The 13,202-nt window shown below is 47.6% G+C and overlaps 1 protein-coding gene across 2 annotated transcripts in view; it reads right to left on the bottom strand.

Annotated features, from left to right (window-relative positions):
- eRF3 (eukaryotic translation release factor 3) overlaps positions 1 to 13,202 on the bottom strand; it is a 30,758-nt gene that overhangs the window by 6,681 nt on the left and 10,875 nt on the right. For both annotated transcript variants that reach the window (XM_089565485.1, XM_089565486.1), the window contains exons 6-8: positions 12,483 to 12,787; positions 5,193 to 5,433; positions 2,881 to 3,063 (exon numbers count right to left, since the gene is read on the bottom strand). In XM_089565485.1, the coding sequence (XP_089421611.1) occupies positions 2,881 to 3,063; positions 5,193 to 5,433; positions 12,483 to 12,787 (729 nt within the window). The remainder of the gene's footprint in view (positions 1 to 2,880; positions 3,064 to 5,192; positions 5,434 to 12,482; positions 12,788 to 13,202) is intronic.

Raw genomic sequence — 13,202 nt, 5'->3', positions numbered from 1 at the left:
CTACGAACCTCACATTAACAAATTTTTCATATTTACGAACTTTTTCAAAATCCCCGCCAAAATATCTATATTTTCAATGTAAAAATATTTCACTACTACGAATTTCAAAATACCGAACATTTCAGAATAACGAGCATAATTTATTTGCCCACCTATTATAAATGCACCTCATTATTACGAACTTACCCCGGAGAAGTGAGCCGACTCCCCGAGAGGCACACGCTAACTCTGCTAATCGCCAAGGGCAGGCATCCGATACAATCCAGTCCAATCCGAAGCCGCCTCGCAACCGGAAGTTGGCTCGTCTCTCCTCCTCCGTTTTTTTTCTCCCACGGTGTGCCACGGCCGGTCTCGACGCGTGCGCTCTCTCCTCTCTCCTTAAGAGAGAGCGAGAGAGAGCGCGCGCGTCGAGACCGGCCGTGGGTGTGCATGTGACTAGACTACCTCTGCGCTTTTCTTTTTTTGTGTGCGGCCGCCGCGAACGCGAGGCCTAGTCGTTTCTCGCCGCTGCGTGTTGACTGTGCTGACGATGAATTCTGCGGGCGCCAGCGTCAAGATGAAGCGACGGCAGTTCACGCTTAAGGAAACACATCGTTTCGGAAGCGCCTAGTGCAGCGCTGTTAAACCTTCGGCTCGGACTCCCGACAGCCATAAATGTCCGCCAGGCTGCCGAAATGGTAACTGGGGTGTGGTGGAACGTAAAGGCCTCGACCATCAACAACTGCTGGAGGAAAGCTGGCCTGGTGAAATCGCCGCTTCACACAGAAGACTGCGATGACGCTGATAGCACGGATGACGACAGCGCAAAAGAGGTGCGGACTGAAGTCACTGCGAAACTCTCTGTAGACTCTTCTGTAACTTTTGCCGACTACGCAGAGTCGGAAAATGCTGCCCCTGACTGTAGAAGACATCGTGAGCAGCGTTCGCGAGTATGGAGAGCGCGGCGAAGAAAATGAACTGGACGACGATGCCGACTCGCCGCCTGCAGACCAAGCGGCCGAACCTGTGTCTAGTGCGGAGGTTCTTGCATCCATAGGCAAACTTTGCACATTCATCGGACGTTGTAGCGATGGCCTGATTCTGTGCTCCAAAAAGTTGACGTTGAAGAGTTCGTCCTGGGGCGCCTGTGTCGCACCCGCCAGAATCACGGATTTCTTCAAATAAACGAGCGCTGAACCTCTCGTTTGCGTTCCTGTTTGAAAATTACATAGCTTGTCGTGTGCCCTTCCTGAAGGTACAGTATTTTCATTGTCCAGTAATACTACTACCTTTTTTCGCGAGTCTTTCGTTATTACGATATTTCAAAATAACGAACGATTATTCGCGACCCCGCGAAGTTCGTTGTATCGAGATTTCACTGTATTTCATTTCATGTCACATAAAACAAGTCCTTGCGCACTAACGTACCATTGTATGAAACTTTACACAGCGCTGTTCAGAAATTTTCCTGCAACGAACTTGCTAAACTGCATGCCATTTGGTTTCTCTTCACCAAAGAATACAATGCGGGCAAAATCATCCTGCCTATCATAAAAGCTGAATTAGGCAGAACGGTAGGATTAAATTTTTTTTCTTTCCCCTAAGAACCTTGCATATTTTGAAATATGGTTTATGGGGGTTTAATGTCCCAAAGCAACTCAGGCTATGAGGGATACCATAGTGAAGGGCTCCGGAAATTTCGACCACCTGGGGTTCTTTTAACGTGCACTGACCTCCCACAGTACACGGGCCTCTAGAATTTCGCCTCCATCGAAATTCGGCCACCGCAGCCGGGATCAAACCCGAGTCCCTCGGGTCAGCAGCCGAGCGCCATAGCCACTGAGCCACCGCGGCCTCGAAATAATGATAAAGTCAAAAGCGTTCCATGTCATGCAATAAACACTACTTCTCATTGCTTATCTCAGAACAGTTGCACACTGAAATTCGGTTATCCCAAAATCTGACCTGTGAAAACTGACAACGTGCGATAAGCGGTGCAGCTCTGCGCTTTGCTCAACGTCTGTTATCACTTGCAAGAGCAACGTGAAGGAGTGACGAAGTTCGCAAATTTTAAGGGGGGACACTGGTCTTGAAAAAAAAATTTTTATTAATGAAGTCACAGTTACGAAATCTTCAGGGCATATGTATTTTTGTGTGCTGATTCTAAATATGTCATTTAATTTCATGCAAAACAATTCCTTGAGCACTTATGCAATTTTTATGCTAGTATTTTGCGGAGAATTTTGAAGAAAATTTGCTGCAGGAAACTCGCTGAAATGTATGCCATTGGGTTCTCTTGACACCAAGTAATACAGTAAGGGTGAAATTGTCTTCCTGCCTATCATAGAACTTAAGTTAGAGTTTTGAAGTTGTCGCTTCAGAAATGAGAAGGAAAGTGTGTATTCCTGTTTCTGAAGTGGCAGCTTCAGTACCCTATCACTCAAGTTCTATGAGAGCCAGGATGATAATTTTACCCTTACTGTATTACTTGGTGTCAAGAGAACCCAATGGCATACATTTCAGCGAGTTTCCTGCAGCAAATTTTCTTCAAAACTCTCCGCAAAATACTTGCATAAAAAGTGCATAAGTTCTCAAGGAATTGTTTTACATGATATTAAATGACATATCTAGAATCAGCGCACAAAAATACATGTGCCCTGAAAATTTCATAACTATGACTACATTAATAAAATTTTCTTTTCAAGACCAGTGTCCCCCCTTAAAGCCGGTTTTTCCACAGAACAGCGACTGTTCGAAGTTCCCGGCGACTGCTTGGACAATTTTGCAGATCCCGCCGAGACCGAGCAATTGGTCGGCCACTGTATTTCCACCATTTCGCAGGCATTCCTCGCGTCGCAAAGGAGAAAAGAGGCTCGAGTCTCAGCCAGGGGTGGGACTGACCTCTTCCTCCACGCCTTTGAGCTTGACCTTGACATTTTCCCCAGATGTGATGATGTTCGTCTCGTCCTCGTCGGACCAGAGCTGGAGCACCTCCACGGTTCGCCGGTTGGGCATCAGCAACAGCTGCTGGCCTCGCCTCGCCGAGCCAGATTCCACTTTGCCCAGCACCACGGTGCCCATATCCTGCCAGTTGAAGAAAAAAAGTCCCTCTCTTTATTGCCCAGCACCACTGTGCCCATATCCTGCCAGTTGAAGAAAAAAAGTCCCTCTCTTTATTGCCCAGCACCACGGTGCCCATATCCTGCCAGTTGGAGAACAAAAGCCCCTTGCTTCATTCCGAACACTGGTGGAGGGGGACGGGGGTCCCCTCAAGCAAAAAAAGTTCCAATTACAGTGAAAACTCGTTAATTCAAAACTCGATAATTCGAATTTTCGGATAATTCAAACTACACTACTTGGTCCGGCCAAGCTCCATAGAGATCTGTGTATAAAAGAGCCCGTTAATTCGAAAGCGAGTCGGTTCTGTTACGGATAATTCGAACTAGGGGCCACCGCGTCTGGGCGGCTTGGCACACAGCATGTGGCCAAAAAAAAAAGCACCTCCTCCGCATAGTTAGAGGCTGCGTACGTCCTAAACGGGGACAGAAGATAGAACTAGATAAAACCTTGGAAGAGTGGGTAAAGCTTAAATGGCACCATCACTAGCGCGGTGGCCGGCGGCACCGGAGGGAAGGGGTTGGTGACCGCGCTGGCGGCTGCCTACCCTCTTTTCCGCGCAACCTCCGGAACTCGCAACTAAATGCTCGTTAATTCGAGCCCTGTTAATACGAAAATACTGATAAGCACTGTCAGCGCGGTCCCAGCCAACGCCCATGAAGGCTATGACTTCGGACGGGCGCTACAAATTACGAGCGAAAAACTTTTTTTTTTCTTTGCGAGTGTCGTCCAACGGAAGCACGCGCTCAGCCGCCGCGAACAAGACGCCGGCACAAGCGCCAAGAAATGCGTTGGGGGCTGTGACGGTGCTGAAAACGAGGCTTGCACAACCGAACAAGCGCTGGCACTCTGCCAAAGTTCGCTTCCCCCTTGCTGGAGCTAACGTCAAAAGATGTTATCGCTGCGCAGCATCTTGGCGCGCCACCAAGAAATGCGTTGTGGGCCATGACGGTGCCAAACGGAGGGAAGTGTTAACGACTGACGCTTTTTTTTTTTTTTTTCAGATTCTTAGGCAAAAATCGGGGGTGGGTGGGTTCATTATGTGAGTGGGTTCGTTACGCGAGTAAATACCCTACATACACCGTAATGCAAATGGTTCTTGTCGGTTTTTTCGTGGCCATTCGATAATTCGAACATCGGATAATTCGGAAGTTTTTCCCGGTCCCGTGAAGTTCGAATTAACGAGCTTTTACTGTAGTCCTAACAGCAAGCAAGTTTGTGCCCGGGCAGTAGCACCCCAGAAGCAGACAAGTGGTAGCCGTCCCAATCTAGGTTCCACATGTTCAAGAACTGCAACGTGTCTCCGAGACCAAAAAATGACCAAAAAATAGAGTTTAAAAAATAAGATTTGTGGAATCTACAGCTATTATTTTCCAACTCACCAATTTTTTCCTTCAAGAAATCAACATTGTGACCATAACATTAAATTCAGATGATCGTGTAGGCTGAATTTATTATGCAAGAGCAGACAATTTAATGGCATAAAAATTTTGGACATCTGGCTGTCTTAGTATGTCGATATCTCAACATCTAGGACAGATTGAGATGTCATATTGTTTGCTAAGGGAAGCTGAAGGCACAGTGTCTGCAATAATGAAAGCAGATTTGTTCAATCGCACTTCAAAAATTTATAATTTTGCAAAGTTTATCGAAGCATCCATTGACACCTTGAACATTAGTATTCCAAGTGCTGTAAAATTACTAATGAGGGTCAAATGTAAAAATGATTACAATTATTGCACTCTTTACTCACAATACTATGTATATTGAGCAATTTTGTTTTCACCGAGGTACTAAAGAATGATTAATTAAAATTAATTATCTTGGGAACCGACTAATTTATGAGAAAGGTATTTTCTCTGTTGAAGGTGGTACAGTTTCAATAGGGTTGGACTAAAAATAAGGAAAATAGGTCTAAGACCAGTGTCCCCACTTAAATGACCCAGACAAGCAGTTCGACGACAATACAACTTTCACACGCGGCGGTCCAAATCTACCTTTCCGTACATCATTCTCATCAGAACTGCTGCAGTGGTGTTTTAAGAAATTAAAACCTGCGCGGACGCAGACCACACAAGCCAAGCAGCCGCACGCACCTTGTACTTGTCGACGGCGGGCATGCGGAAGGGTCCGTCTGCCGAGCGGCTCAGGGGCGCCAGGGAGTCTATGTACTCGAGGAAGGGGGGCCCCCGGTACCAGGGGCACACCTCGGGGGGCGCCGACTCCTTCAGGAAGGCCCCCGTCAGACCCGAGCAGGGCATGAAGGTCAGCTCCTGCTTGGGGTTGAAGCCACACTTGCGCAGGTAGGGCACTAGCTTGTCCTTGCACTCGTTGTACCTGCACACCAGCAGAGAGGACGCCGTCAAGGACCACTCCATATATATCTACTGGCAGCTCAGTTTCACTCAACGAGAATAAAATACGTGTTACGCGACATTTATTAAAGGGATACTGAAGCAAAATCTGAGAATTGAACAAAAAGGCTGAATGTAGATTCTCGGAATGTGATTACACTGAAATCTAGTCGTTACTGCGCATATTTTTCAGCGGATGGTTTTATTTTCGATGTTTCATGAGCGCGCGCCAAGCCCTCCCGGTCGGCGCGAGGTGGAAAGCGTGACGTCATGGCACCCTCCCGCGGCGACAAATATGGCGGCGCCCTTCAATGCATGAAACCTCGCTTCGGACTGGTTGCGTCGTTGTTACTGGCTTCTTCAGCATGTTCACTGGCCATAAATGGGCCACCAGTCTTTCGCTTCATCTGCTGTTGCACAAAAGAAAACTTAAGAGTAATAAATTCTTTATTTTTTATTTAGAGTGATGATTCTGCCCCCTTTAGGCTAAGAGGGGTGTCGGTTTGTTGACAACAATGCTTCCCCTCCTAACCACCAGATGGCGCCACTAGTGTGAACATCGTCGGGCTTCTGTTTTAGAAGCGAGAATGCTAGAAATGGCACAAGGTCCGGACAAAGTAGCTGCATAATGTTATGGTATGTAGACAGCATCGATTAACATTTTGACATATCTGTGTACGCCGTGAACAGACGACAGACATAGAAAAGCCGCGAGTAGCGATGGCAATCGTGCTTCTGCAGGAACGATGGGCGCGCGGGTGTTATGACGTCTAGTCGCAGCTTCCACAGGCGGCCACCAGGTGCAACGATACGGCAATAAATCGCGAAAAAAAGCATGTTATCCGCCTTTTTCACTAAAATGCTTGTCATATTTATCAAATTTAGCAGTCAAGCTTTTGTTTACATGCAAAAGAGCAGCTCCAAAAGTTTGGTTCAGTATCCCTTTAATGTCCCAAAGCGACATATGGGTTATGAGGAAGCACCTAAGTGGAGAGTTGTGGATTTTTATCACAACCACTCATGGTTTTCTGATGTGCACTGACATGACACAGCAAACGGGCGTTCCTGCATTTCGTCTCAATCGAAATTAAGCCCGTGCGGCCAGGATACAACCCCGCAATCTGAGTTGGCAACCATATGCCACAGCCACTAAAGGCCCGTTCACACTTGCCCGAAAATCCAGCGAGCGAAGCGGATTCGCTCGCCGCAGAAACAAGGACCTGTTCTCACTTGTTCACGCGCGGCCGAGGCGGATCCGCCGCGCTGCTGCTGTTTCTCGCTTTTCCACACCGTGTCGCTGCTAGCGGCATACACAGACAGATATAGTGAGAAAAGAGCATAAATTTACGCTGTCTACGTACCATAAGCGTATGCATGCTTACGTACATTAAACGCAAGCACATTCTCATTTCTAGTTCAGCGCATGCTAGCGCAGACGCAAAAATAAACTCAGCGTGTAGTGGCGCCCCATCTGGTTGTCAGGCCGGGAACCATTACTGTCAACAAACCGACTCTGCTGTTAAGCCTAGAAGCGGCGGACTCGTCACTCCGAATAAAAAAAGAAAGCAAATTTATCACTTATACGTTTTCTTGGAGGCGAGGTGAGAGGAAGCGAAAGACCTGTGCCGCATTTCTGGCCAGTGAACGCACTGAAAAAGGCAGCACCAACGAGAATTCAATCCGAAGCGGGGGGGTCCGGCTTCGAAGGGCGCCGCCATGTTTGTCGCCGCGCAGCGGAAATGAGTCCAGCCTGATCGTCCTCGCTGCGCCGCTTTCCACGTCGCTCGGCGTCAAAAGCGGCCGAATCCGCTTTGCTCGCCGGATTTTCGGGCAAGTGTGAACGGGCCTGAAGGCAGGTTGAAGGAGGAAGGCAACACCCAGAGCTGTGCTAACCCTACACAGCAGCAAGAAGGCCAAGGTGAGCAAAAGAACGAAAGGACAAGCTCATGTCACTCCTAGCACATGCAAATGAGTCACACTTAGTAACCTGTTGTAGTCAGGCAATGCTGCCTACATCACACGGACATGCACACACACGCTGGAAGAACGAAAATCGAAGGGAAGTCTGACGGCGACAAGCACAAGTCACAGCTGCAATGGCCGGCCAGGCAGCTAAGCATGGGGCGCGGCAGAGACCGGTGGCACAAAACACAAACCAGGGCACTGCAAAATGCACCTGCATGCACCAGCCGACTAAGCAGCAAAAAAAAGGTCACCCAAATATTTTGCCAGATATCCCACAATGCAAAACTTGCAACAACAGCACCACAATAGAACAGAACACCCTTTCTTGAGCACAGTTATTGAGCACAAGACTGCTGGAATGGTACAAACCTAGCCCCGACAACAGAAAACAGAACACAACATACATAAATACACCGTTCCAAATGACAGCATAACATTCCTGCCACAGTTTCTGAGTATTACCTAGAGGGGAAAAAATGGCACTGCGAGAGTTCATCCACCATAGAGAGGAGCAGAAATGCGAGAGCGATAACCATTCGCATCTGGCTTGGCTATTGTTGGGCATGAAACGTGGATTCAGCTGCAACAACATGACTCTTTTCATGGCAAACTTCGAATAGATGCTGTGAAAGTTTCCATACTGGCCTAACACCGAACATTCACCTGTGTTCAATTGACTAAGCTGAAAAAGGCACCATTAAAGGTGTTTGGCCTGCGCACAGAGGGCAGCATCACAGCACAGCTACAGATTTCAGGTCAGAATCCACAGTTTTGTCCCAGCACTAGCCAAGGCAAATATGAAACCTATTTCCCGGCACTCCAGCAGTCAGTGACGGGCTATTAAGGGGGGATGAGGGTCTTGAAAACTTTTTCTTTATTTGTTAACATATCTCTCTGAAACTTAGCACATGGGTGTATCATTGAATGCTGATTTCAAATATGTATTTAGATTTCAAATATCTCAGCTGAGAGGAAATATATGGCAAGATAAAAAATCCCAATTACGTCATTTCTTACGGGCCTCTTTAGTAATTTATCAGTTAAATAAACATTTTTAAAGAATAAGCAGACATTTGCAAAGGCCCAAAGCACATCCTAAAGCTAACAGAATGTCTACAAACTAATTTTATTGATCATAAATAAACAACAAAGTTGGAAAGAAAAAGTGACGTTGCAGTAATTAGCCCACACTTGGCCTAATTGCTCATTTATCATGTTTAAAGAAAAACAGAAAGCTTTAGGATGTGCTTTGGGCCTTTGCAAATGTCTGCTTATTCTTAAAAAATCATTCTTTAACTGATAAATTACTATAAAGGCCCGTAAGAAATTACCCAGTTTGAATGTTATTTTGCAATAAATTTTCTTCCAGGTGAGATATTTGAAATCTAAATGCATATTTGAAATCAGCATTATATGATACACCTGCTTGCTAAGTTTCAACAAGTTATGTTGAAAAATAAAAAACAAGTTTTCAAGACCCTCATCCCCCCTTAAGAAAGCTCATCGAAGCACAGACTTGTTGCGTCCGACTTGACTTGTTCCCCCCCCCCAACTGAAGAACCCCACCACTGCATGGCCACTGCATGGTGCGCCCGGCTTAGTGGAATGTCCTTTCAGAACCCGACAAAGCACTGCCAGAGTTTGATGCCGGTGCTCGTGTTTGTTCGGTTCAGGAAAGCGTACTGTCCCAGGGCCATGGAAGAGGATCCGAACAAAGGGTTCAGCCCTCCAACGAAGCCCTGGGGTGGGGTAGCCAATCGTGGCCAGTGTCAACCCTTTGATCGGAATGAGGCAAACTTTGCTCCGTTTCCTACCTGTCCAGCAATGCTGAGAAAGCTACTGCACGCAACTGTGCCAACCATGTTTTCAAGCGTTGTAAGGTCTAGGAGTGCAGCTGCATTGAGCAGCAAATGTGCCGCCCGACATGCCAAGGTACAGTCTTTGTCAAAAGTAACCAGGCTGCATGGTTTCCTTCTAGCTTGTATAGTGGAGCCCTTGTGGCTTTCCTATAGATCAAAACGTGTTGAAAGGGAAGAAGACCCCCAGCCCTTACGTTTAACGACCATTTCAGCTTCAGGGAAGCTGTAAGGGCTCCACTGTACGAGCTAGAAGCAAACCATGCAGCCTGGTTACTTTTGACAAAGACTGTACATAGAACTACACTGATACACGCTCCACGAAATAGCCCAGGAAAGAAGAAACTAGGAGCATGTGCAATCGAAAAACATCTCAGCACTAGGCGACACATCAAAACAGTTGACATTAACCCTGAATGAATTCGTAAAATGCCAATTTAGCCAAAATCAACCATTTTAAAGCTAAATTAAAAACGGGCTTACCCCCTTCCCTCTTCTCCTTTATTAGACAGTGCAGACACCAGTCTACATACCTGGCCTCACCTTTCACGAGAAAAATCCCAACAGACTGCATCACTAACCAACGCCGGCGTGGGAGCGGCCCTAGACAAGGCATTACAGTAGAATCTCGACGATACAAATCCCATGGGATTGCGAAGAATATCCGCGTCATTCGAAATGCATGCCATCCCGAAACAAAAAAGTCTACATGCAGATGCATGGAGAAATGCATTCACACAAAGACCGTTTACGACTGACGGGATTTATTTACGGCCATGCTCATTGCCCGCAGTGCATACTGCGCAGCTGGCAATTGTGCTGCTGGCAACAAGCAGGCACTGCTTAGTTCTCGAGGGTCACGGCTCATGCATTAGTTTGTTTATTTTGGTTTAACGTCCCGAAGCAACTCAGGCTATGAGAGACGCCGTAGTGAAGGGCTCCGGAAATTTTGACCACCTGGGGTTCTTCAACGTGCACTGACATCGCACAGCACACAGGCCTCTAAAATTTCGCCTTCATCGAAATTCAGCCGCCGCGGCCGGGACCGAACCCGTGTCTTTCGGGTCAGCAGCCGAGCGCCGTAACCACTGAGCCACCGCGGTGGGGCGGCTCATGCATTAGTGTCACCAACAATGGTGAATGAGAGTTCGGATCATAATAAGTTCAAGACCTTGTACACAGTGCACTGCAGCCAGGAAATTTCACTAAATCGTGTATCATTCCGAAATGCGTATCAATCGTGATCATAATATCAACGAGATTCTACTGTATTTCCACCACTCTCTGTAATTATTAAGGTGGCAGCTTGGGCTTGTTGGTAACACGTCAACAAAAATAGCGCAGGAACAAAACAAGGACAAGCAAGGACACACACGAGCGCTATGCGTGTCCTTGGTTGTCCTTGTTCTGTTCCTGCGCTATTTTTGTTGACATCTGTAATTATGCTAATTAGAAGCACCATTCCATGAGCAGGCAAACAACCACCAGCTGTGCCGAAGGTTCAGATTTCTGACTGTTTGGTTGCAATGAAGCACTGTCTGCATGTCATGATAGCCACCCCATCAAGAGCTCATTGAGGCTGCAATAAATCAGCGGATGCCCACTGCTTCTATGGGACCCTTACACAACAGCTTTCACCATAGAGTTTCTTACTATTACCTAGAGGGAAAGATGGCGGCGCTGCACTTCAGCCACCATGGACGCCCAAAGCATCATGGGGCGGTGAGCTACTTGTTGCGAGACAGCCGTAGTCTTTCGGGAACACGGAGTGGCACTACTAAAATGTTTCATTCCGAAAACGCTGTTCGTGTGTGCGCAGACGACTTTCGCGCGAATGCAGTGTGCAAAACCCATAGCAGTGAAAACGCGACGACACACGACGCCAATAAAAGGTTTCACTTTTCTGAAATGCCATTAAAAACCTCTTAAAGTGTTTAAGCAACAACATTTTTTCTGAAAACATATTTCCTTTTAAAAGCGAGCCTGTTGAGCACGAAACATTAGTTTTTATAGCGTTCTTTAATCGGCCAATAGGAGAGCGAGTCGTCTCTTATTTTGGGCAAACTTTGAACTTTGTTGCAATCATTAGACAAGATATTGAATGCTAGGACGTTTGCAGTTATCAAACAGCCTTATTTTTCTATTATTTTTTGGCCAAAAGTTGCAGTTCCGCAACAAGAAGCTCACCGCCCCATGATGCTTTGAGCGCCCATGGTGGCTGAAGTGGTCTCGAGGGGTCGCCATGCAAACTCCCATAGACGGGCTGCCAGCTTTCCCTCTAGGTAATACAGTCAAACCCGAATATAACGAACTCAGATAGAGCGAATTATTCCTTATAACGAACACTCGAAGTTGTGATATCGTTATCCATATGAAATGTATTTTTTATAACGAATTACACATTGGATACAGCGAACTCTCAGCGCGCGCGATCGCTCACCAAACGCCCGCCAACGCGCCTTTGTGCCCGCATCCAGTATTTCTAGGCAGCCATTTCCGGGCCGCAATCGGTGCCGCAATCGCCGCGATCGCCGCTATCGCGTGCAATCGGTCGTCAAAGGACCGCCAACGCGGTACTGCGCCGGTTCCATGTCGCGCCGCCCCGCTGCCTGCCCCCGCGTCGCGCTTTCATGAAATGCAGGGCAATCGGCCCGGGAGGCTCTTTCTGCAGTAGCTTAGGGCTCCCTCCACTGCGCATGCGCGGCCCCGCGACGCTTTCCCGCGTCTTCTCAGCTTTCTTTGCTCGCGTTTGCAAGTCGTGCTGCTCGCTTCCGGACGTCCCTATTTTGCTGCCGACACATTCCGCCGCTACATCCTGCAAGATGACGACGAAGCAGCGGCGTGCCGTGCCGCTTTCCTACAAACTTGAGATGATTAAAGGCTGACGTTGCCGCGCACTTCAAGATTCCGAGGAGCACGTTAAGCACCATCTTGAAAAACAAGTCGGCCATCAGAGGAAATGCGCAGGAGCACCCAAACGCTGACGGCTGTCTTCGCAAGCCGGCTTACGAACTCGTGTATAACGAATTTGGTACTGAGGTTTGTTAAAGGTTCGTTAAAAGCGGGTTCGGTTATAACGAAATACTTCATATAACGAACTATTCGCGTTGAATCATGCTATTCGTTATAAACGGGTTTGACTGTAGTAAGAAACTCTATGGCTTTCACCCACGGAAACCAATGGCACCAGCAGGATAGATAGATGTCTTACCTTTCCTCCGACCACTCCACAGTGGGGTCATCCATCTTGTTGACCAGGACGACCAGGTGTCGAACCCCGGCCGTCTTGGCCAGCATGGCATGCTCTCTCGTCTGGCCTCCCCGCTCGAAGCCCGTCTCAAACTCGCCCTTGCGTGCCGAGATCACCAGCACGGCCAGGTCGGCCTGGCACGCGCCGCCAATCATGTTGGGCACAAAGGAACGATGGCCCGGGGCGTCCAGCAGGGTGAAGTGCTTGTTCTCCGTCTCAAAGTAGGCACGGCCCACTTCCACCGTCTTGCCCTTGTCTCGCTCCTCCTGTTCCACGAACCGGGGGGGGGGGGGGGGGGGGGGGGGGGGACACACAACACGTCAGCGGGGACAGCACACAAGAAGGGAACATAGGAGCGAGCTTTTATATTATATATATATACATACAGGGTGTTTCACGTAACTTGAACCAAGGATTATAAAAAAGCGGTAAACCGCAGCCTGCTAAAACCAACGATAAATAGTTCGCCATCATGTGGTGCTCCTCAGAATATTTTTCTTTTTGCGCTTAATATGCAAATTTTCAAATATTCATTTTAGTGTCAAGACCGTTAGGTTAGGTTGTAGAGCAGGTTTATAAACAACCGATCCAGTTTATTGTGGCATTGTATCTCCTACAGGGTCCTTTTTTCCGGCTCCGGCATCTAAAGAGAGCCCGCGAAATATGAAAAAATACCACGTG

The sequence above is a fragment of the Amblyomma mixtum genome, unplaced genomic scaffold (genome assembly GCF_055824585.1).
Source record: "Amblyomma mixtum isolate Tamu unplaced genomic scaffold, ASM5582458v1 scaffold_29, whole genome shotgun sequence".
In the NCBI taxonomy this organism is placed as follows: domain Eukaryota; kingdom Metazoa; phylum Arthropoda; class Arachnida; order Ixodida; family Ixodidae; genus Amblyomma; species Amblyomma mixtum.
This window is presented reverse-complemented; position numbering and strand designations above follow the sequence as displayed.